The sequence below is a fragment of the Bombina bombina genome, chromosome 4, assembly GCF_027579735.1.
Source record: "Bombina bombina isolate aBomBom1 chromosome 4, aBomBom1.pri, whole genome shotgun sequence".
Taxonomy (NCBI): domain Eukaryota; kingdom Metazoa; phylum Chordata; class Amphibia; order Anura; family Bombinatoridae; genus Bombina; species Bombina bombina.
In genome coordinates, this window is record NC_069502.1 from 44,784,667 (window position 1) to 44,810,810 (window position 26,144).

The following is a 26,144-nucleotide window of genomic DNA, read 5'->3' on the forward strand; positions in this document are numbered from 1 at the left end:
TGGACTTGAAGGATGCATACCTTCATATTCCTATTCACAAGGATCATTATCTATACCTAAGGTTTGCCTTCCTGGACAAACATTTTCAGTTTGTGGCTCTTCCCTTCGGGTTGGCTACAGCTCCCAGGATCTTCACGAAGGTTCTAGGGTCCCTTCTGGCGGTTCTCAGGCCGCGGGGCATAGCAGTGGCACCTTATCTGGACGATATTTTGATTCAGGCATCAACTTATCACATGACGAACGCTCATAGAGACACAGTGTTGTCCTTTCTGAGAACTCACGGATGGAAGGAGAACCTAGAAAAGAGTTCACTAATTCCTCGGACAAGGGTTCCCTTCTTGGGAACTCTGATAGATTCTGTAGACATGAAAATATTTCTGACGGAGGTCAAAAATTCTAAATACATGCCGAGCCCTTCAGTCCAATCCTCAACCATCAGTGGCTCAGTGTATGGAGGTGATTGGATTTATGGTGGCGGCAATGGACATCATTCCATTTGCTCATTTTTATCTCATTCCACTGCAACTGTGCATGCTTGGACAGTGGAATGGGGACTATGCAAATTTATCTCCTCTGATAAATCTGGATCAAGAGACCAGAGACTCTCTTCTTTGGTGGTTATCGCCGGATCATCTGTCCCAGGGGACGTGCTTCCACAGACCCGCATGGGAGATAGTGACAACGGACACCAGCCTACTGGGCTGGGGTGCAGTCTGGAATTCCCTGAAGGCTCAGGGTGTATGGACCCAGGTGGAGTCTCTACTTCCAATCAATATTCTGGAATTGAGAGCAATATTCAATGTGCTTCAGGCATGGCCTCAGCTGGTTTCAGCCAAATTAATCAGATTCCAGTCGGACAACATCACGACTGTGGCTTACATCAATCATCAGGGGGGAACGAGGAGTTCCTTAGCGATGACGGAAGTATCCAAAATAATTTGATGGGTGGAGGTCCACTCTTGTTATCTGTCAGCAATCCACATCCCAGGAGTGGACAACTGGGAAGCGGACTACTTAAGCCGCCAGGCTTTTTATCCGGGGGAGTAGGAACTCCATCCAGAGATATTTGCCTCACTGATCCTCCGATGGGGGCAGGCCGGAATTGGATCTGATGGCGTCTCGACAGAATGCCAAGCTTCCAAGATACGGTTCCAGGTAGAGGGATCCTCAGGCCGAACTAGTAGATGCCTTGGCAGTGCCTTGGTCGTTCAACCTAGCTTATGTGTTTCCACTGTTTCCTCTCCTTCCCCGGGTGATTGCTCGGATCAAACAGGAGAGAGCTTCGGTAATTTTAATCGCACCTGCGTGGCCACGCAGGACTTGGTATGCAGATCTAGTGGACATGTCCTCTCTGCCTCCATGGAAACTCCCAGTGAGACAGAACCTTCTCATTCAAGGTCCGTTCCAACATCCAAATCTAATTTCTCTGCAGCTGACTGCTTGGAGATTGAACGCTTGATTTTGTCTAAGCGGGGATTCTCTGATGCGGTCATTGATACTTTGATTCAGGCACGTAAGCCTGTCACTAGAAAGATCTATCATAAGATATGGCGTAAATATCTTTGTTGGTGTGAATCCAAGGGCTTTATATGGCGTAAGGTTAGGATTCCCAAGATTCTGTCTTTTCTCCAAGAAGGATTGGAGAAAGGGTGATCAGCGAGTTCCTTAAAGGGACAAATCTCTGCTTTGTCAATTTTACTACACAAACGTTTGGCAGATGTTCCAGACGTTCAATCTTTTTGTCAGGCTCTGACCAGAATCAAGCCTGTGTTTAGACCAATTGCTCGACCCTGGAGTTTGAATTTAGTTCTTAATGTTCTTCAAGGTGTTCCGTTTGAACCCATGCATTCCATAGATATTATGCTTTTATCTTGCAAAGTTTTGTTTTTGGTTGCTATTTCTTCTGCTTGCAGAGTTTCTGAACTTTCAGCGTTACAATGTGACTCGCCTTATCTTATCTTTCATTCTGATAAGGTGGTTCTACGTACCAAACCTCGGTTCCTTCCTAAGGTTGTTTCTAATAAGAACATTAATCAGGAAATCATTGTTCCTTCATTATGTCCTAATTCTTCTTCTAAGAAGGAGCGTAAGTTGCATAACCTGGACGTGGTCCGTGCCTTGAAGTTTTACTTGCAGGCGACTAAGGATTTCTGTCAATCTTCTTCATTATTCATTGTTTATTCTGGAAAGCGTAGGGGTCAGAAAGCTACTGCTACCTCTCTTTCATTTTGACTGAAGAGTATCATCCGTCTGGCATACGAGACTGCTGGACAGCAGCCTCCTGAAAGAGTTACGGCTCATTCTACTAGGGCTGTGGCTTCCTCATGGTCTTTTAAAAACGATGCTTCTGTTGATCAGATTTGCAAGGCTGCAACTTGGTCGTCTCTTCATACTTTTTCCAAATTTTCCAAATTTGATACTTTTGCTTCTTCTGAGGCTGGTTTTGGGAGAAAGGTTCTTCAAGCAGTGGTGCCTTCCGTTTAGGTTCCTGTTTTGTCCCTCCCTTTCATCCGTGTCCTATAGCTTTGGTATTGGTATCCCACAAGTAAGGATGAAACCCTGATAAATTTATGTCTTTTACGATATCACGAGTCCACGGCCCACCCTGTCATTTTTTAAGATATATTATTTTTTTTTTATTAAACTTTAGTCACCTCTGCACCTTTTGGCTTTTCCTTTCTCTTCCTAAATTTGGTCGAATGACTGGATTGGGTGGGAAGGGAGGAGCTATTTATACAGCTCTGCTGTGGTGCTCTTTGCCACTTCCTGTTAGCAGGAGGATAAATCCTACAAGTAAGGATGAAACCCGTGGATACATTTATCAGGTAAGCATAAATTTCCTTTTTGGGTTGTGGATTAATTTTTTTCAACGGAAAATGGCTGTTATTATTTTTATCCCTCCCTCTCTAGTGACTCTTCTGTGGAGTTCCACATCTTGGGTATTGATATCCCATAGGTCGCTAGCTCATGGACTCTTGCCAATTACATGAAAGAAAACATAATTTATGTAAGAACTTACCTGATAAATTCATTTCTTTCATATTAGCAAGAGTCCATGAGACCCACCCTTTTTATGGTGGTTATGATTTTTTGTATAAAGCACAATTATTTCCAAATTCCTTTTTTGATGCTTTTTACTCCATTCTTTATCACCCCACTACTTGGCTATTCGTTAAACTAAATTGTGGGTGTGGTGGGGGGTGTATTTATAGGCATTCTGAGGTTTGGGAAACTTTGCCCCTCCTGGTAGGATTGTATATCCCATAAGTCACTAGCTCATGGACTCTTGCCAATATGAAAGAAATGAATTTATCAGGTAAGTTCTTACATAAATTATGTTTTTCTTGTAAAGAGACGGTACCCATTGTATTCTGATTCCCTCACAGGGACTTCTGTCCTACATTGTGCCAATATTTTGTGTGTTCCTCTGAGAGTGTTAACCCTTTCTGTGTCTAATTTTAGATAATCATTATGAAGCAAACTGGGTGCAGCTAAAGTCTTATGGCAATAACGCTGATCCCTTAGAATTTAACCCCTTCTCATGTGTTTGCTATGTAAGGAAGTGTTGCTTTGTCCCCTTTATACACTTTTACTATATGTTAGCACTTTGACGTATTTGCATCTTCTGAGGCCACTTTTGGCAGGAATTCTACTGGCAGCAGTGTCTGGTCAGTAGTGTTTCTGCCCTATTTGATGGTGATCTTGGGTATTATATCTCATATGTCTCATGGACTATCACCACCTTATGAAAGAAAACAAAATGTGTAGTTACCTGATTTATTTATTTTATGGTTGTGACAGTCCACAAGCCTAACCCTTTATCCATTCAGTTGGTGGCAGTTCTAGTTTGCACTTTATTTACCCTGCTTTGATCTTTCCTGCTTCTTGATTACTATCCTTTCTTGGCCATATGTTTGACTACAGTGTGCAGGGAAGTGGGAGGATTAAAAGCTCCTGGTATGTTGGGTATTTTTTGCCTCCTCCAAGTGGACTGGGGTTAAATCCTACACGTGATGACTTGTGGACTCTCACCACCATGAAATAATTTTTTATCAGGTAAACATAAATGCTGTTTTCAATTGCTTATTATTTAATATATATTGTTTATAATTGTCACATGTTTTCAATCCTGTGGCCACAGGTTAACTGGATAACTTTTGCATTTTCAAAGGTATTGATAAATTAACCCTTTGTTTATTCTATTAACTAACGCCTAGATTTAGAGTTCTGCGTTAGCCGTCAAAAGCAGCATTAAGGGGTCCTAACGCTGCTTTTTACCACCCGCTGGTATTTAGAGTCAGGTAGGTAAAGGTGTACCACTCTCTTTTATTCCGCGACTTCTGGCTACCACAGATCCCCTTATGCCAATTGCGTATCCTATCTTTTTAATGGGATCTGCCTAACGCTGGTATTATGAGTTTTGGAAGAAGTGAGCGGTACACCCTCTACCAACAAGACTCCTACCGCTGAAAAAAGTCAGGAGTTAAGAGCTTTATGGTCTAACGCGGAACATAAAGCTCTTAACTAAAGTGCTCTTAAGTACACTAACACCCATAAACTACCTATGTACCCCTAAACCGAGGCCCCCCCACATCGCCGCCACTACGGTATAATAAAAGAATTTAACCCCTAATCTGCCGACCGCACATCGCCGCCACCTACATTATACCTATGAACCCCTAATCTGCTGCCCCTAACATCGCCGCCACCTACATTATACCTATGAACCCCTAATCTGCCGCTCTGGACACCGCCGCCACCTACATTATACCTATGAACCCCTAATCTGCTGTCTCTAACATCGCCGACATCTAAATTATACTTATTAATCCCTAATCTCCCCCCCCCCCCACGTTGCCGCAACCTAACTACAAGTATTAACCCCTATTCTGCCGACCGGACCTCTATCTGAATCAGCCAATCAGATTTTTCCTACCTTAATTCCGATTGGCTGATAGAATCCTATCAGCCAATCGGAATTCAAGGGATGCCATCTTGGATGACATCATTTAAAGGAACCTTCATTCGTCGTTAGTCCGTCGGGGAAGGTGGATGTTCCGCGTCGGCGGGATGAAGATGGATCCGGAAGAAAGAAGATAGAAGATGCCGCTTGGAAGAAGACATCGCCCAGATGGAGGACCTCTTCTTTGCCACTTGGAAGAACACATCGCCCGGATGGAGGACCTCTTCTTTGCCGCTTGGATCAAGACTTCGGCCCGGCTGAGTGAAGACGACTCAAGATCTTCAGGGGGTTAGTGATAGGTTTTTTAAGGGGGGTTTGGGTGGGTTAGAATAGGGGTATGTAGGTGGTGGGTTGTAATGTTGGGAGGGGGGTATTGTATTTTCTTTTACAGGTAAAAGAGCTGATAACTTTGGGGCAATGCCCCACAAAAAGCCCTTTTAAGGGCTGGTAAAAGAGCTGATTACTTTTGTATTTTAGAATAGGGTAGGGAATTTCTCTTGTAAGGTGTATCCAGTCCACGGATCATCCATTACTTGTGGGATATTCTCCTTCCCAACAGGAAGCTGCAAGAGGATCACCCACAGCAGAGCTGTCTATATAGCTCCTCCCTTAACTGCCACTACCAGTCATTCTCTTGCAGCTCTCGACACGATAGGAAGTAGCTAGAGAGATGTGGTGAATTTATGTAGTTTATCTTCAATCAAAAGTTTATTATTTTCAAATGATACCGGAGTTGTACTGTTTTAGCCTCAGGCAGAAAGTTGAAGAAGAGTCTGCCTGTGGTTTTTGATGATCTTAGCAGGTTGTAACTAAGATCCATTGCTGTTCTCACACATAACTGAAGAGATGAGGTAACTTCAGCTGGGGAATGGCGTGAATATGCTAGAAAATGCTGTTAATACCGGATTTATTTAAGGTAAGCCTGATTACAGTGATTTAATAACGACTAGTATCATGCTTACTGTAATAGGTAATATTCTTATTACTTTCTCACATTACTGAAAATAAGATAACGTTTGCTGGAAGTGTTTAAACGTTTTTTTCTACATATTGGTGATAAAACTTTATTGCTGTCCAGTTTTTTCCACATGGCTGGCTAGATTTTGCCTAGGGATAGTTTTTTATGGCCCTCTCACTGTGAGTACAGGTTGGGAGGGGCCTAATTTCAGGCCTAAATCGTGGAGTAGTTTTTGCAGCTTGAGACTTCCAGCTTCCCTGAAGGAGTCCCCTGAACACTTAGGACTTCTACAAAGGGTTTTTGTGCCTTCAAAAGTCATTGTATGTGCAGGTAGGGCCACAGCAGAGCTGTGGCAGTTTGTTGTGACTGTTAAAAAACATTTATATGTTTTTTTTTATCCGGTTTTGAAACTAAGGGGTTAATCATCCATTTGCAAGTGGGTGCAATGCTCTGTTAGTCTATTATACACACTGTAAAAATTTCGTAAGATTTACTGCTTTTTATCACTGTTTTTCAATTTCTGACAAAATTTGTTTCTCTTAAAGGCACAGTACCGTTTTTATTTTTTGCTTGTTTACATTCATCAAAGTGTTTTCCAAGCTTGCTGGTCTCATTGCTAGTCTGTTTAAACATGTCTGACATAGAGGAAACTCCTTGTTCATTATGTTTAGAAGCCATTGTGGAACCCCCTCTTAGAATGTGTACCAAATGTACTGATTTTACTTTAAGTTATAAAGATCATATTCTGTCTTTAAAAGATTTATCACCAGAGGAAATTGACAAGGGGGAAGTTATGCCGACTAACTCGCCCCACGTGTCAGAACCTTTGACTCCCGCTCAAGGGACTCCCGTTCAAGTGGCGCCAAGTACATCTAGCGCGCCCATGGCGCTTACTTTACAAGACATGGCGGCAGTTATGGATCATACCCTTACAGCGGTATTGTCCAAACTACCAGGGTTACAAGGAAAGCGAGACAGCTCTGGGACTAGAAAAAATACAGAGCTCTCTGATGCTTTAGTAGCTATGTCTGATATCCCCTCACAATATGCAGAAGCTGAGGCAGGAGAGCTTCTTTCTGTGGGTGATTTTTCTGACTCAGGGAAGATGCTTCAACCTGATTCTGATATGTCTACATTTAAATTTAAGCTTGAACACCTCCGCGTGTTGCTCAGGGAGGTTTTAGCTACTCTGGATGACTGTGACACCATTATAGTGCCAGAGAAATTGTGTAGATTGGATAAATACTATGCAGTGCCTGTTTACACTGATGTTTTTCCAATACCTAAAAGGTTTTCAGAAATTATTACTAAGGAATGGGATAGACCAGGTGTACCGTTCTCTCCCCCTCCTATTTTTAAGAAAATGTTTCCAATAGATGCCGCTACACGGGACTTATGGCAAACGGTCCCTAAGGTGGAGGGAGCAGTTTCTACCCTAGCTAAGCGTACAACTATTCCCGTCGAGGACAGTTGTGCTTTCCTAGATCCAATGGATAAAAAGTTAGAGAATTACCTTAAGAAAATGTTTATTCAACAAGGTTTTATTCTCCAGCCTCTTGCATGCATTGCCCCGGTCACTTCTGCTGCGGCCTTCTGGTTTGAGTCTCTGGAAGAGGCCTTACAGGTAGAAACTCCATTGGATGATATACTTGACAAGCTTAAAGCGCTTAAGCTAGCCAATTAATTTGTTTCTGACGCCGTTGTTCATTTAACCAAACTAACGGCTAAGAACTCAGGTTTTGCTATACATGCGCGTAGGGCGCTATGGCTTAAATCCTGGTCAGCTGACGTTACTTCAAAGTCTAAGCTTCTCAACATTCCCTTCAAGGGGCAGACCCTATTCGGGCCTGGACTGAAGGAGATCATTTCTGATATTACTGGAGGAAAAGGTCACATTCCGATACACAAAGATCATCATCGGTTTCTCAGGTTTGCCTTCCTAGACAGGCATTACCAGTTTGTGGCTCTTCCCTTTGGGTTAGCTACGGCAACAAGAATCTTTACGAAGGTTCTGGGGTCACTTCTGGCGGCCCTAATGCTGCGGGGCATAGCAGTAGCCCCTTACTTAGACGACATTCTGATACAGGCGTCAAATTTCCAAATTGCCAAGTCCCATACTGACATTGTTTTGGCATTCCTGAGGTCTCATGGGTGGAAAGTGAACGAAAAACATAATTTATGCTTACCTGATAAATTCTTTTCTCCTGTAGTGTAGTCAGTCCACGGGTCATCCATTACTTATGGGATATTAACTCCTCCCTAACAGGAAGTGCAAGAGGATCACCCAAGCAGAGCTGCTATATAGCTCCTCCCCTCTACGTCATACCCAGTCATTCGACCGAAACCAAATGAGAAAGGAGAAACTATAGGGTGCAGTGGTGACTGGAGTATAATATAAAATTTAGACCTGCCATAAAAAACAGGGCGGGCCGTGGACTGACTACACTACAGGAGAAAAGAATTTATCAGGTAAGCATAAATTATGTTTTCTCCTGTTAAGTGTAGTCAGTCCACGGGTCATCCATTACTTATGGGATACCAATACCAAAGCTAAATGTACACGGATGACGGGAGGGACAGGCAGGCTCTTTACACGGAAGGAACCACTGCCTGAAGAACCTTTCTCCCAAAAATAGCCTCCGAAGAAGCAAAAGTGTCAAATTTGTAAAATTTAGAAAAAGTGTGAAGTGAAGACCAAGTCGCAGCCTTGCAAATCTGTTTAACAGAGGCCTCATTCTTAAAGGCCCAAGTGGAAGCCACAGCTCTGGTAGAGTGAGCTGTAATTCTTTCAGGAGGCTGCTGTCCAGCAGTCTCATAGGCTAAACGTATTATGCTACGAAGCCAAAAGGAAAGAGAGGTGGCCGAAGCCTTTTGACCTCTCCTCTGTCCAGAATACACGACAAACAGGGAAGAAGTTTGTCGAAAATCTTTAGTTGCCTGTAAATAAAATTTCAGGGCACGGACAACGTCCAGATTGTGCAGAAGACGTTCCTTCTTTGAAGAAGGGTTGGGGTACAATGATGGAACAACAATCTCTTGATTGATATTCCTGTTGGTAACTACCTTAGGTAAAAACCCAGGTTTAGTACGCAGGACTACCTTGTCTGAATGGAAAATCAGATAAGGAGAATCACAATGTAAGGCAGATAACTCAGAGACTCTTCGAGCCGAGGAAATAGCCATTAAAAACAGAACTTTCCAAGATAACAGTTTGATATCAATGGAATGAAGGGGTTAAAACGGAACACCCTGTAAAACGTTAAGAACTAAGTTTAAACTCCATGGCGGAGCAACCGTTTTAAACACAGGCTTAATCCTGGCCAAAACCTGACAAAAAGCCTGGACGTCTGGAACTTCTGACAGACGTTTGTGTAGAAGAATGGACAAAGCTGAGATTTGTCCCTTTAACGAACTAGCGGATAAACCCTTTTCTAACCCTTCTTGTAGAAAGGATAATATCCTAGGAATCCTAACCTTACTCCATGAGTAACTTTTGGATTCGCACCAATGCAAGTATTTGCGCCATATTTTATGGTAAATATTTTTGGTAACAGGCTTCCTAGCCTGTATCAAGGTATCAATCACTGACTCCGAAAATCCACGCTTTGATAGAATCAAGCGTTCAATCTCCATGCAGTCAGCCTCAGAGAAATTAGATTTGGATGTTTGAAGGGACCCTGCACCAGAAGGTCCTGTCTCAGAGGTAGAGACCATGGTGGACAGGACGACATGTCCACTAGGTCTGCATACCAGGTCCTGCGTGGCCACGCAGGCACTATTAGAATCACCGATGCTCTCTCCTGTTTGATCCTGGCAATCAATCGAGGAAGCATCGGGAAAGGTGGAAACACATAAGCCATGTTGAAGGCCCAAGGTTCTGTCAGAGCATCTATCAGAACCGCTCCCGGGTCTCTGGACCTGGATCCATAATAGGGAAGTTTGGCGTTCTGGCGAGACGCCATGAGATCTAGATCTGGTCTGCCCCAACGCCGAAGAAGTTGGGCAAAGACCTCCGGATGAAGTTCCCACTCCCCCGGATGAAAAGTCTGGCGACTTAGATAATCCGCTTCCCAGTTCTCCACGCCTGGGATGTGGATCGCTGATAGGTGGCAAGAGTGTGACTCTGCCCAGTGCATTATCTTTGATACTTCCATCATTGCTAGGGAACTCCTTGTCCCTCCCTGATGGTTGATGTAAGCCACAGTCGTGATGTTGTCCGACTGAAACCTGATGAACCTCAGAGTTGCTAACTGAGGCCAAGCCAGAAGGGCATTGAAAACTGCTCTTAATTCCAGAATATTTATGGGAAGGAGACTCTCCTCCTGAGTCCAAGATCCCTGAGTCTTCAGGGAATTCCAGACAGCGCCCCAACCTATCAGGCTGGCGTCTGTTGTTACAATTGTCCAATCTGGCCTGCTGAAAGGCATCCCCTTGGAAAGATGTGGCCGAGAGAGCCACCATAGAAGAGAGTTTCTGGTCTCTTGATCCAGATTCAGCATAGGGGACAAATCTGAGTAGTCCCCATTCCACTGACTTAGCATGCACAATTGCAGTGGTCTGAGATGCAGGCGTGCAAAGGGAACTATGTCCATTGCCGCTACCATTAAGCCGATTACCTCCATGCATTGAGCCACTGACGGGCGTGGAATGGAATGAAGGACCCGGCAAGCATTTAGAAGCTTTGTTAACCTGACCTCTGTCGGATAAATCTTTATTTCTACAGAATCTATAAGAGTCCCTAAGAAGGGAACTCTTGTGAGTGGCAATAGAGAACTCTTTTCCTCGTTCACTTTCCACCCATGTGACCTTAGAAATGCCAGTACTAACTCTGTATGAGACTTGGGAGTTTGGAAACTTGACGCTTGTATCAGAATGTCGTCTAGGTACGGAGCTACCGATATTCCTCGCGGTCTTAGCACCGCCAGAAGAGACCCCAGAACCTTTGTGAAGATTCTTGGAGCAGTAGCTAACCCGAAGGGAAGAGCTACAAACTGGTAGTGCCTGTCTAGAAAGGCAAACCTTAGGTACCGGTAATGATCCTTGTGAATCGGTATGTGAAGGTAGGCATCCTTTAAATCCACTGTGGTCATGTACTGACCCTTTTGGATCATGGGTAAGATTGTCCGAATAGTTTCCATTTTGAACGATGGAACTCTTAGGAATTTGTTTAGGATCTTTAAATCCAAGATTGGTCTGAAGGTTCCTTCTTTCTTGGGAACCACAAACAGATTTGAGTAAAACCCCTGTCCGTGTTCCGACCGCGGAACCGGGTGGATCACTCCCATTAGTAAAAGATCTTGTACACAGCGTAGAAACGCCTCTTTCTTTATCTGGTTTGTTGACAACCTTGAAAGATGAAATCTCCCTTTTGGAGGAGAAGCTTTGAAGTCCAGAAGATATCCCTGAGATATGATCTCTAACGCCCAGGGATCCTGGACATCTCTTGCCCAAGCCTGGGCGAAGAGAGAAAGTCTGCCCCCTACTAGATCCGTTTCCGGATTGGGGGCCCTCACTTCATGCTGTCTTAGGGGCAGCAGCAGGTTTTCTGGCCTGCTTGCCCTTGTTCCAGGTCTGGTTAGGTTTCCAGCCCTGTCTGTAACGAGCAACAGTTCCTTCCTGTTTTGGAGCGGAGGAAGTTGATGCTGCTCCTGCCTTGAAGTTACGAAAGGCACGAAAATTAGACTGTCTAGCCCTTGGTTTGGCTCTGTCTTGAGGCAGGGCATGGCCCTTACCTCCAGTAATGTCAGCGATAATTTCTTTCAAACCGGGCCCGAATAATGTCTGCCCTTTGAAAGGTATGTTAAGCAATTTAGATTTAGAAGTCACATCGGCTGACCAGGATTTTAGCCAAAGCGCTCTGCGCGCCTGAATGGCGAATCCGGAATTCTTAGCCGTAAGTTTAGTTAGATGTACTACGGCATCAGAAATAAATGAATTAGCTAGCTTAAGGGTTTTAAGCTTGTTTGTAATCTCATCCAATGGAGCTGATTCAAGGGTCTCTTCCAGAGACTCAAACCAGAATGCCGCCGCCGCTGTGACCGGCGCAATGCACGCAAGAGGTTGCAAAATAAAACCTTGTTGAACAAACATCTTCTTAAGGTAACCCTCTAACTTTTTATCCATTGGATCTGAAAAAGCACAGCTATCCTCCACCGGGATAGTGGTACGCTTAGCTAAAGTAGAAACTGCTCCCTCCACCTTAGGGACCCTCTGCCATAAGTCCCGTGTGGTGGCGTCTATTGGAAACATTTTTCTGAATATAGGAGGGGGTGAGAAAAGCACACCGGGTCTATCCCACTCCTTGTTAACAATTTCAGTAAGTCTTTTAGGTATAGGAAAAACGTCAGTACACGTTGGTACCGCAAAATATTTATCCAACCTACATATTTTCTCTGGGATTGCAACCGTGTTACAATCATTCAGAGCCGCCAACACCTCCCCTAGTAACACACGGAGGTTCTCAAGCTTAAATTTGAAATTTGAAATGTCTGAATCCAGTTTATTCGGATCAGACCCGTCACCCACAGAATGAAGCTCTCCGTCTTCATGTTCTGCAAATTGTGACGCAGTATCTGACATGGCCCTAGTATTATCAGCGCACTCTGTTCTCACTCCAGAGTGGTCTCTTTTACCCCTGAGTTCTGGTAATTTAGATAAAACCTCAGTCATAACATTAGCCATGTCTTGTAAAGTGATTTGTAATGGCCGCCCTGATGTACTTGGCGTTACAATATCACCACCTCCTGAGCGGGAGATGCAGGTACTGACACGTGAGGTAAGTTAGTCGGCATAACTTCCCCCTCGTTGTCTGGTGAATTTTTATTAACATGTACAGATTGACTTTTATTTAAAGTAGCATCAATGCAATTAGTACATAAATTTCTATTGGGCTCCACATTGGCCTTTGAACATATTGCACAAAGAGATTCCTCTGAGTCAGACATGTTTAAACAAACTAGCAATTAGACTAGCAAGCTTGGAAATACTTTTTCAAACAATTTTCAAGTAATATATAAAAAAACGTTACTGTGCCTTTAAGAAGCACACAAAACTGTCACAGTTGAAATAACAATGAACCGGATTAGTTATAGAAAACAATTTTTAACAATAAATGCATTGATTTAGCAAAGGAATGCACCCACTAGCAAATGGATGATTAACCCCTTAATACCGGAAAAACGTATAACAATAAAATACAAACGTTTTTATCACAGTCAAAACACAGTCTCACAGGTCTGCTGTGAGTGATTACCTCCCTCAAAACTAGTTTTGGAGACCCCTGAGCTCTGTAGAGACGTCCTGGATCATGCAGGGAGAATAAGGAAGACTTGTGACTGAATTTCTACTGCGTAGAAAAGCGCCAAAATAGGCCCCTCCCACGCATAATACAACAGTGGGGAAGCTCAATAAACTGACTTTATTTAAAACAAACGACAGCCAAGTGGAAAATAATGCCCATAAATTTTTCACCAAGTACCTCAGAGAGAAAAACGATTAACCTGCCAGTAAACGTTTTAAATATATGAAATGATAATAAAAGCCTGTTGCTAGTCGCTATCACTGGAGAAAGGCTATAAGTTATATGTATACAGTATTTTCTTAGTGAAGTGCCATTCCCCAGAAATACTTCAGTGCCAACATACATACATAACAGCCTGATACCAGTTGCTACTACTGCATTTAAGGCTGTACTTACATTTCAACGGTATTAGCAGTATTTTCTCAGTCAATTCCATTCCTAGAAAATAATATACTGCAACATACCTCTTTGCAGGTGAACCCTGCCCGCTGTCCCCTGTTCTGAAGTTACCCCGCTCCTCAGAAGGCCGAGAACAGCAATTGGATCTTAGTTACGTCCGCTAAGATCATACACAAACTCAGGCAGATTCTTCTTCTAATGCTGCCTGAGAAAAAACAACACACTCCGGTGCCGTTTAAAATAACAAACTTTTGATTGAAGAAATAAAAAACTAAGTTTTAATAACCACTGTCCTCTCACACATCCTATCGATTAGTTAGGTGCAAGAGAATGACTGGGTATGACGTAGAGGGGAGGAGCTATATAGCAGCTCTGCTTGGGTGATCCTCTTGCACTTCCTGTTAGGGAGGAGTTAATATGCCATAAGTAATGGATGACCCGTGGACTGACTACACTTAACAGGAGAAAGAAGAGTTCTCTATCCCCTCTCACAAGAGTTTCCTTCCTGGGAACTCTAATAGATTCTGTAGAAATGAGGATTTACCTGACAGAGGACAGGTTGTCAAAACTTCTAAATTCCTGCCGTGTTCTTTATTATACTTCTCGCCCATCGGTGGCTCAGTGTATGGAAGTAATCGGCTTAATGGTAGCGGCAATGGACATAGTTCCATTTGCCCGCCTACATCTCAGACCGCTGCAACTCTGTATGCTCAGTCAGTGGAAAGGGGATTACACAGGTTTGTCCCCTCTACTAAATTTGGATCAAGAGACCAGGGATTCTCTTCTCTGGTGGCTATTACGGGTCTATCTGTCCAAAGGTATGACCTTCCGCAGGCCAGATTGGACAATAGTAACAACAGATGCCAGCCTTCTGGGCTGGGGTGCAGTCTGGAACTCTCTGAAGGCTCAGGGGTCGTGGACTCATGAGGAGGCACTCCTTCCAATAAACATTCTGGAACTAAGAGCAATATTCAATGCTCTTCAGGGTTGGCCTCAGCTAGCGGCAGTGAGGTTCATCAGATTTCAGTCGGACAACGTCACGACTGTAGCTTACATCAACCATCATGGGGGAACAAGGAGTTCCCTAGCGATGTTGGAGGTTTCAAAGATAATTCAATGGGCAGAGGTTCACTCTTGCCATCTATCAGCTATCCATATCCCAGGAGTAGAGAACTGGGAGGCAGATTTTCTAAGTTGCCAGACTTTTCATCCGGGGGAGTGGGAGCTCCATCCGGAGGTGTTTGCACAGTTGATTCAATGTTGGGGCAAACTAGAACTGGATCTCATGGCGTCTCACCAGAACGCCAAGCTTCCTTGTTACGGATCCAGGTCCAGGGATCCCAAGGCAGCGCTGATAGATGCTCTAGCAGCGCCTTGGTCCTTCAACCTGGCTTATGCGTTTCCACCGTTTCCTCTGCTCCCTCGTCTGATTGCCAAGATCAAACAGGAGAGAGCATCTGTAATTTTGATAGCACCTGTGTGGCCACCTGTGTGGCCACGCAGGACTTGGTATGCAGATCTGGTGGACATGTCATCCTTTCCACCATGGACTCTGCCTCTGAGGCAGGACCTTCTACTTCAGGGTCCTTTCAACCATCCAAATCTAATTTCTCTGCGACAGACTGCTTGGAGATCAAACGCTTGATTTTATCAAAGCGTGGTTCCTCCGAGTCGGTCATTGATACCTTAATACAGGCGCGAAAGCCTGTCACCAGGAAAATCTATCATAAGATATGGTGTAAATATCTTCATTGGTGTGAATCCAAGGGTTACTCATGGAGTAAGGTCAGGATTCCTAGGATATTATCTTTTCTCCAAGAAGGATTGGAGAAGGGTTTGTCAGCTAGTTCCTTAAAAGGACAGATTTCTGCTCTGTCTATTCTTTTGCACAAACGTCTGGCTGAGGTTCCAGACGTGCAGGCGTTTTGTCAGGCTTTAGTCAGAATCAAGCCTGTGTTTAAACCTGTTGCTCCGCCTTGGAGTTTAAATTTAGTTCTTAAGGTTCTTCAAGGGGTTGAACCTTTGCATTCCATAGATATTAAGCTCTTATCCTGGAAGGTTCTGTTTTTAGTAGCTATCTCCTCGGCTCGAAGAGTTTCGGAGTTATCTTCTTTACAATGTGATTCCCCTTATCTCATTTTTCATGCAGATAAGGTAGTGTTACTTACCAAACCTGTTTTTTTTACCTAAGGTGGTATCTAATAAAAATATCAATCAGGAGATTGTTGTACCGTCACTGTGTCCTAATCCTTCTTCAAAGAAGGAACATCTTTTACACAATCTTGAAGTGGTTCGTGCTTTAAAGTTTTATTTACCAGCTACTAAAGATTTTCGTCAAACATCTGCATTGTTTGTTGTCTACTCTGGACAGAGGAGAGGCCAAAAGGCTTCGGCAACCTCTCTTTCTTTTGGCTAAGGAGTATAATACGCTTAGCTTATGAGACTGCTGGCCAGCAGCCTCCTGAAAGGATTACAGCTCATTCTACTAGAGCGGTAGCTTCCACATGGGTTTTTAAAATTTGATACTTTTGCTTCTTCGGAGGCTATTTTTGGGAGAAAGGTCTTGCAGGCAGTGGTGCCTTCCGTTTAAGCGCCTGCCTTGTCCCTCCCTTCATCCGTGTCCTATAGCTTTGGTATTGGTATCCCACAAGTAATGGATGATCTGTGGACTGGATACACCTTACAAGAGAAAACATAATTTATGCTTACCTGATAAATTTATTTCTCTTGTGGTGTATCCAGTCCACGGCCCGCCCTGTCATTTTAAGGCAGGTGTTTTTTATTTTTAAACTACAGTCACCAATGCACCCTATAGTTTCTCCTTTCTCTTGCTTGTCTTCGGTCGAATGACTGGTAGTGGCAGTTAAGGGAGGAGCTATATAGACAGCTCTGCTGTGGGTGATCCTCTTGCAGCTTCCTGTTGGGAAGGAGAATATCCCACAAGTAATGGATGATCCGTTGACTGGATACACCACAAGAGAAATAAATTTATCAGGTAAGCATAAATTATGTTTTTATTATTTTGGAGGGCTTTTTTATTTTATTAGGGGGCTTAGATTAGGTGTAATTAGATTAAAATTCTTGTAATATTTTTTTATTTTTTGTAATTTTAGTGTTTGCTTTTTTTGTACTTTAGTTTAGTTTATTTAATTGTATTTTAGTTTAGATAATTGTAGTTAATTTATTTAATTAATTTATTGATTGTGTAGTGTTAGGTGTATTTGTAACTTAGGTTAGGATTTATTTTACAGGTAATTTTGTAATTATTTTAACTAGCTATTGTACCTAGTTAAAATAAATACAAAGTTGCCTGTAAAATAAATATAAATCCTAAAATAGCTACAATGTAACTATGAGTTATATTGTAGCTATATTAGGGTTTATTTTACAGGTAAGTATTTAGTTTTAAATAGGATTAATGCATTTAATTAGAGTAAATTTATTTTGTTGTATTTAAATTATATTTAACTTAGGGGGGTGTTAGGGTTAGGGTTAGACTTAGGTTTAGGGGTTAATAACTTTATTAGAGTAGCGGCGACGTTGGGGGCGGCAGATTAGGGGTTAATAATTGTAGGTAGGTGGCGGCGATGTTAGGAAGGGCAGATTAGGGGTTAATACAATTTATTCTAGTGTTTGCGAGGCGGGAGTGCAGCGGTTTAGGGGTTAATACATTTATTAGAGTGCCGGCGAGGTCCGGTTGGCAGATTAGGGGTTAATACTTGTAGTTAGGTTCCGGCGACATTGGGGGGGGCAGATTAGGGGTTAATTAATAAAATGTAGGTGTCGGCGATGTTAGGACAGCAGATTAGGGGTTCATAGGGATAATGTAGGTGGTGGCGGTGTCCGGAGCGGCAGATTAGGGATTAATAGTATAATGCAGGTGTCAGCGATAGCGGGGGCGGCAGATTAGGGGTTAATAAGTGTAAGGTTAGGGGTGTTTAGACTCGGAGTTCATGTTAGGGTGTTAGGTGCAGACTTAGAAAGTGTTTCCCCATAGGAAACAATGGGGCTGCGTTGGGAGCTGTTTTTTTGCAGGTGTTAGTTTTTTTTTCAGCCCAAACTGCCCCATTGTTTCCTATGGGGGAATCGTGCACGAGCACGTTTTCCCAGCTTACCGCTACCGTAAGCAACGCTGGTATTGAGGGTTGAAGTGGCGCTAAATTCGGCTTAACGCTCACTTTTCAGAGCCTAATGCAGCCATTCAGAAATCTCTAACCAGCGCTGTTTAAAGGGAGCGGTAAGAAAAAAAGGAGCGTTAGAGCCGCGGTTTTTACCGACAAAACTCTAAATCTAGGTGTAAGAATGGTTTTAGATCAACCTAATGTGCTTATTCAGTGCAGACAGACATTTTCCCACAACAGCAAATATCTAGTTCATCACCAGAGAGGGTGCACTCTAACATGAGTTACTATCAGAACTTCTAATCAGAAATCCAGTTATGACAACACTATATTACAAACAGTTTATTTAATATAGATTCAAGCACAGGCTACAGTTCGGGATTGCTCCCTTAATCATGCCAATCATGTACGCGTACATTCATATATGCCATGAAGGCTTTATAACACCCAGTGCACTATACGCACAAGTAAATCATACTGGCACACTTCACTGACAAGCAGACTTCAGCTCACTAATTTCTGGGCAGCCTCGGTTTTATTCCATCACACATTTTCTTACACCTTACATTTGAATGTATAAAACTCTATTGTGTACTCTCTTATGTTTTAGGTACAACGTCTCCTTCCACCACTGCTAATTGGACCTTCTGCAATAAAAAAGAGATTGCTAATTTTTTAAAAGAAATGACTCACAACGACAGCTTACAAGAATGCAACCGTATTGGCGGCCGACTTCCCACTAAAGATGAAATTCAGGTATACTTATACTTTGTATTAGGATTTTTTCATTTTTAGTTGCCACTCCTAAAGGTCCATTAAATTCAGTAAAATTGCATAATCAACAAATGCATAATAAAAAGACAGTGCAATAGCACTCTGAATTTTAAATGAGTAATGTTATTTGGTTTTTAAAATTATTTTCTTCCATCGAGTTCAACCTATACAAATCTAATATACTTGCAAAAAAATCTCCAGTTGAGCTTAAATTAATCCCACTAAACGGTGACCCTTTTAATACAAGCAATCATATCCCTGAATTCTGTTTCTAGCCAGAAATGTATCCAAACCATTTTTTAATGTAACTAAGGTATTGACATGCTCTACCTCCTTTGGTAATGAGTTCCACAATGTTATTGCTCTTACAGTGAAAAAGCTTGCAGTAGATTGAATCTCCTTTCCTCTTGTCACAAACAATTTTCTTGGAATAAACAGAGGTTAGGGGAATGTCTGACAGCTTGAGAAAGTGCGTTCCAGAGGGTTGGTGCTGCAGTCCTGTAGTCTAGCATGGGATAAGGTGATGGTAGAAGATGCAAGGAGTAAGTCATTGTTGGATCTTAGGGGTCGGGCTGGAGTATATTTGTTGATGAGTGAGGACACGTAGGGGGGGCGCTGCGTTGGTAAGGGCTTTGTAGGTCAGGGTGATAATTTTGAATTTAATTCTGTTGTGAATGGGAAGCCAGTGAAGGGACTCGCAGAGAGGTGGAGCAGATACAGTGCGTCGGGAGAGGTGGATTAGCCTAGCAGAGGCATTTAGGATGAATTGAAGGGGAGAGAGGCGGGAGAGAGGAAGGCCAGTTAGTAGATTATTAGAGTAGTCGAGTGGGGAAATTACTAGGGAGTAAATTAGCTGTTTAGTAGTTTCAGCACTCAGAAACTGACTCATTTTGGAGATATTGCATAGTTGGTTGCGACAGGATGAAGAGAGCAATTGGATGTGGGGTATGAAGAACAGATTGGAGTCAAGTGTAACTCCTAGGCAGCGGACATGGGGTGATGGGGAGATAGTGGTGTCGCCAACAATGATAGAAAGGTTAGAAACTGGAGTAGAATTAGCGGGGGGGGATTAGAAGGTGCTCAGTCTTGGACATGTTGATTTTTAGGTGGTGAAAGGCCATCCAGGAAGAAATGCCAGATAAACAGTCGCTGATGTGAGAATTGACAGATGGAGAGAGTGCAGGGTTGAATAGGTAGATCTAAGTATCATCCGCAGGTGATAGTTGAAGCCATAGCTACTGATAAGTTTACCCAGTGAGGAAGTATAGATGGAGACGAGTAGAGGGCCTAGAACAGAGCCTTGAGGTACTCCAATAGACAGAGGCAATGAGGAGTCTCCAGCAAATTAGAAGGAAAATGACCTATTAGATAAGTAAGAGTGTATCCAGGAGAGGGCAGTGTCACTGAGCCCAAGGGAACTGAGAGTCCGTAGGAGAAGGGGATGGTCAACAGTGTCAATAAAATCCCTTATAATCCCTTCAAGTATCTTCCCCACTATTGATGTCAGACTAACTGGTCTATAGCTTCCTGGGTCAGCCCTGCTTCCCTTTTTGAAGAATGGCACCACATCAGCTTTACGCCAGTCCTGGGGTACTATGCCTGAGGATCAGTCTTGAAAAATTAAGAGTAGAGGTTTGTCTATAACAGTGCTAAGTTCCCGTAAAACCGTTGAGTGTATTGCATCTGGGACTGGAGTTTTATTTACCTTAATATTATCCAGTTTTTTCCTGATATCTTCTAGACATAACCCAGTTAATGGAATGGGCTGTTATGTTCTTGTTTGTTCCAAAGTATCCTCCATTGGTTCCTCTCTTGTGTATACTGAAGAAAAGAATTGGTTTAGTACCTCAGCCTTCTCCCTGTCACTGTTAATCATGCTACCCATCACACATTTTAATGTACCTATATTGTCCTTATTTTTTTTTGCTTTTAGGGTTTTACTTAGAATCATTTGCAATTAATCTTTCATTTTCAATTTTGGCTAATTTGATTGCTTTTTTGCATTCTTTGTTACATTGCTTATAAATTTGGTATGTTGAGTCTGTACTATTTTCTTTAAATAATTTAAATGCCCTACATTTTGTCTAAATTTCACACATTTTTATTTAGCCACATTGGCTTAGATTTATTTATTTTACTTTTATAACCATATGGTATTTGTTGATATGTATATTTATTTAACAAAGTTAGTGAATACTTTGTCCCACTTTATGTTAGTTAATGATTTCCTTAAATCATTGAATTTTGCTTTCTTAAAATTAAAAGTCTTACTTAAACCTTTAAGACACTGCTTATGAAAAGTGATTTCAAATGTGACCATGTTCTTTGACTTCTATGTTTGATATTATGGGGCCGAAATATCAAGCTACGAATGGAGCTTGATGCCCCTGTTTCCGCTCCATAACTTATTCCTAGTTGGCCCCTCTATTAATTGTGACAAGAAGTTATCCCTGAGAACATTTAAAAATCTATCCCCCTTAGCTGAATTACTAGTTTCATCGGCCCAGTTTATATCAGGGTAGTTAAAATCTCCCATAATTACAGCACTGTTATTAGCAGCCTTACCTATTTGCATTAGTAGTTGAGTTTCCTCCATGTCACTAATGTTGGGGGGGGGGGGGGGGGGGGGCTTGAAGCATGTTTCAAGTAATATTTTTTTAGGATTTTCCCCCCACTCTTTATTTCAACCCACAGGGCCTCTACATTGTCACCTGTATCATCATAAATATCTGCCCTTATTGTAGGTTTAAGGTAGGGCTGGGCGATATTGGGAAAAAATGAAATTCAGGTGCAATCCATCCTTACTGTACAAATTGTACCCAAGTAAAAAGTAAGCCCAGTGCTTTAAAAAGTAAAACCCCTAATTTTTAACACCATGTTCTTAACCATGAATTAACGGACCTTAGTGCCTTCTGCCTTACTTAGCACATGGCACTGGTAATATCTCCGAAAATATTACCTTGGAGGTCCTTGTTTAAGCTTGCTACCTAACTCCCTGAAGTCATTTTTTAGTACACTCCATCTCCCGCTGATAAGTACTATGACTGCAGGATCAGACCCACATCCCTCTAACAATCTATCAATACGCTCCACAATATGCCTAACATTCCCCTGTAAGACAGCAAACTGTTCTATTTAAGGGGCCTGGGTGACAAATTACTTTATCAACCTTCCTAATAATAGAATCTCCTACCACCATCTGCCTCAGGCCCTGACTTGTATGCCCCTCTTTCATGAGAAGTATCTAGCTGGCGGTTGAGACGGCATAGTTAATCCGGGTCCAGAGACATTCCTTGTATTAAGGTATTCTTATTTCTTACTTCTAGTAAGTGCATTTAAGTGTGTTGGTAAAGTGTTATAATAAATTGATACCGTGAGTCGCGGGTGCACTCTTCTCCTGTTTGTTTTCCGCAGTATGAATTTGGTACATATTGCAATTAATTAAAAATATAAAAAAAAACAAGAGTCAAAAGTGCTAAGGACTATATATATCAATAACAGGACAAAGCCTTACACATTTATCTATACAGCAATAGCAAGTGATCCGCACCCACGACTCACAGTATTAATTTATTAAAAGAGTTTACCAACCGCACTTAAATGCACTTACTAGAAATAAGATATAAGAATGCCTTAAATGGACATTATACACTATTTTCTTTTTAATCAATTCTAAATCTGTAATTATTATATTGCATCCTGATACTTTTTGCGATAAGTGTGTATATTTTTTACTATTTTAATTCTTTCAAATCACCCAGCTGTATAGGAACAGCTTGGTTAGGTTGGGGAGCTCCTGTGCTGAGGGGCAGGACTGAGAAGCAGACTGTAAGCCTGAATCAGTGTGCAGAATATGCCGGGCTGTAGGGAGATGTAAGAAGGGAGTAGTACAGCGGATCTGTAGCTCCCAATTTATGTCTGTTCAGGCCATAGACATAGCGAGAGAGTTAAAAACAGCCTGAACCGATCAGCTTGATTTGTGTCCAGCTCATCTGTGTGTGTATTAGTTCCTATGAGAGCGTGCACTGAGTGCATATTATCCCCGGGAAGGTAACAATTATATATGGTAAATAGAGCTGTACAAAAATATTAAACTGAAAGTTAAAACTTGATACAAACAAAAATTACTGCTTGTGCTGTTTTTTACTAGTAGGTGTCCTGTATTGGCATATTCACATATGATTGGCTGGGGGTGTGATCTCTATGGATGTTGGCTCTGCCCTTCTCTTAGGGCGTCCCTGCATTACCCCTCTGACACCTTAAAGTGGAACTTTTTAAGTTAAAAATAACTAAACATATCTATTTTTTGTTGGTAAATAAATATTTAATTTACACTGTACCGTATCCTTTGGCTTAGCTATTCTTTTTATTAGTGTACACTGGCCCATTAATACAAGGAATGTCTCTGGACCCCGATTGACTATGCCGTCTCACTCGCCAGCTAGATACTTCTCACGCACCTTATAGATCCACCTGTGGTAACAGTCCTTTATTCCTGCTTTTTACTGTCACACCTGGATCCAGCTATGGTAACAGTCCTTTATTCCTGCTTTTTACTGTCACACCTGGATCCGGCTATGGTAACAGTCCTTTATTCCTGCTTTTTACTGTCACACCTGGATCCGGCTATGGTAACAGTCCTTTATTCCTGCTTTTTACTGTCACACCTGGATCCAGCTGAGGTAACAGTCCTTTATTCCTGCTTTTTACTGTCACACCTGGATCCGGCTGAGGTAACAGTCCTTTATTCCTGCTTTTCACTGTCACACCTGGATCCGGCTGAGGTAACTGTCCTTTATTCCTGCTTTTTACTGTCACACCTGGATCTGGCTGAGGTAACTGTCCTTTATTCCTGCTTTTTACTGTCACACCTGGATCCGGCTGAGGTAACAGTCCTTTATTCCTGCTTTTTACTGTCACACCTGGATCCGGCTGAGGTAACATTCCTTTATTCCTGCTTTTTACTGTCGCACCTGGATCCGGCTATGGTAACAGTCCTTTATTCCTGGTTTTTACTGTCACATCTGGATCCGGCTATGGTAACAGTCCTTTATTCCTGGTTTTTACTGTCACATCTGGATCCGGCTACGGTTAACAGTCCTTTATTCTTGTTTTTTACTGTCACACCTGGATTCCGCTGTGGTAACAGTCCTTTATTCCAGCTTTTTACTGTCACACCTGGATCCGGCTATGGTAACAGTCCTTTATTCCTGCTTTTTACTGTCACACCTGGATCTGGCTATGGTAACAGTCCTTTATTCCTGCTTTTTACTGTCACACCAGGATCCGGCTATGGTAACAGTCCTTTATTCCTGCTTTTTACTGTCACACCTGGATCCAGCTATGGTAACAGTCCTTTATTCCTGCTTTTTACTGTCACACCTGGATCTGGCTGTGGTAACAGTCCTTTATTCCCAAGGGCGCCAAGCCGGATTTATCGCACGGCTATTGGCTAAGAGATTAAAACGTCACCTCTTAGCAAAATAATTTTTTGCCGTGGCCTACTGTAGCAGCTAAGAACGGCAATCGATTGAAACAAAGGAGATTTCTACATGAAGTATCTTATACTTCTTTACTGAAAGCCCCTTTTATTTGTTTCAATAGTCAATCCTAGCCTTTCAAAAATGCTAGGATTAACTTTCACTTTAAACTCATTACAGAATCCAGTTAAAGCCCTGCATTTTATGCTAGGCACCGCCATCTTGTAGCGCGTGTATTTTTGCATCATGTGACAGGAGCAGTGCACTTTCATAGGTCTGCTTTTTGACAGTTGTACATTTAACTTCAGTTTAGCTCACATAATAGAGAGCAGGAGAGTTACAGGTTTTTTTACAGGTTTTTTTTTTTTTTGCACAGTATAAAAGTTACATAACAAGATGCCGAGCTTTACTAACTGTTAATGGCAATGGTTCAAATAAAAGAACAAGTTTGAAGACTGATGCAGACACAGGAGGAAAACCAATAGCTTGGTGATTAATAACCATTCTATTCTGCCTTTTACTGTCACACCTGGATCCGGCTACGGTAACAGTCCTTTATTCCTGCTTTTTGCTGTCGCACCTGGATCCGGCTGAGGTAACAGTCCTTTATTCCTGCTTTTTACTGTCACACCTGGATCCGGCTAAGGTAACAGTCCTTTATTCCTGCTTTTTACTGTCGCACCTGGATCCGGCTGAGGTAACAGTCCTTTATTCCTGCTTTTTACTGTCACACCTGGATCTGGCTATGGTAACAGTCCTTTATTCCTGCTTTTTACTGTCGCACCTGGATCCGGCTGAGGTAACAGTCCTTTATTCCTGCTTTTTACTGTCGCACCTGGATCCAGCTGAGGTAACAGTCCTTTATTCCTGCTTTTTACTGTCACATCTGGATCTGGCTGAGGTAACAGTCCTTTATTCCTGCTTTTTACTGTCACACCTGGATCTGGCTATGGTAACAGTCCTTTATTCCTGCTTTTTACTGTCACACCTGGATCTGGCTATGGTAACAGTCCTTTATTCCTGCTTTTTACTGTCACATCTGGATCCGACTGAGGTAACAGTCCTTTATTCCTGCTTTTTACTGTCACACCTGGATCCAGCTATGGTAACAGTCCTTTATTCCTGCTTTTTACTGTCACACCTGGATCAGGCTATGGTAACAGTCCTTTATTCCTGCTTTTTACTGTCACACCTAGATCCGGCTATGGTAACAGTCCTTTATTCCTGCTTTTTACTGTCACACCAGGATCCGGCTATGGTAACAGTCCTTTATTCCTGCTTTTTACTGTCACACCTGGATCCAGCTATGGTAACAGTCCTTTATTCCTGCTTTTTACTGTCACACCTGGATCTGGCTGTGGTAACAGTCCTTTATTCCCAAGGGCGCCAAGCCGGATTTATCGCACGGCTATTGGCTAAGAGATTAAAACGTCACCTCTTAGCAAAATAATTTTTTGCCGTGGCCTACTGTAGCAGCTAAGAACGGCAATCGATTGAAACAAAGGAGATTTCTACATGAAGTATCTTATACTTCTTTACTGAAAGCCCCTTTTATTTGTTTCAATAGTCAATCCTAGCCTTTCAAAAATGCTAGGATTAACTTTCACTTTAAACTCATTACAGAATCCAGTTAAAGCCCTGCATTTTATGCTAGGCACCGCCATCTTGTAGCGCGTGTATTTTTGCATCATGTGACAGGAGCAGTGCACTTTCATAGGTCTGCTTTTTGACAGTTGTACATTTAACTTCAGTTTAGCTCACATAATAGAGAGCAGGAGAGTTACAGGTTTTTTTACAGGTTTTTTTTTTTTTTGCACAGTATAAAAGTTACATAACAAGATGCCGAGCTTTACTAACTGTTAATGGCAATGGTTCAAATAAAAGAACAAGTTTGAAGACTGATGCAGACACAGGAGGAAAACCAATAGTTTGGTGATTAATAACCATTCTATTCTGCCTTTTACTGTCACACCTGGATCCGGCTACGGTAACAGTCCTTTATTCCTGCTTTTTGCTGTCGCACCTGGATCCGGCTGAGGTAACAGTCCTTTATTCCTGCTTTTTACTGTCACACCTGGATCCGGCTAAGGTAACAGTCCTTTATTCCTGCTTTTTACTGTCGCACCTGGATCCGGCTGAGGTAACAGTC

At 42.4% G+C, this 26,144-nt stretch overlaps 1 protein-coding gene across 2 annotated transcripts in view; it reads left to right on the forward strand.

The window, feature by feature from the left end:
- LOC128655882 (uncharacterized) overlaps positions 1–26,144 on the forward strand; it is a 169,430-nt gene that overhangs the window by 93,193 nt on the left and 50,093 nt on the right. For both annotated transcript variants that reach the window (XM_053709470.1, XM_053709471.1), the window contains exon 6: positions 18,352–18,497. In XM_053709470.1, the coding sequence (XP_053565445.1) occupies positions 18,352–18,497 (146 nt within the window). The remainder of the gene's footprint in view (positions 1–18,351; positions 18,498–26,144) is intronic.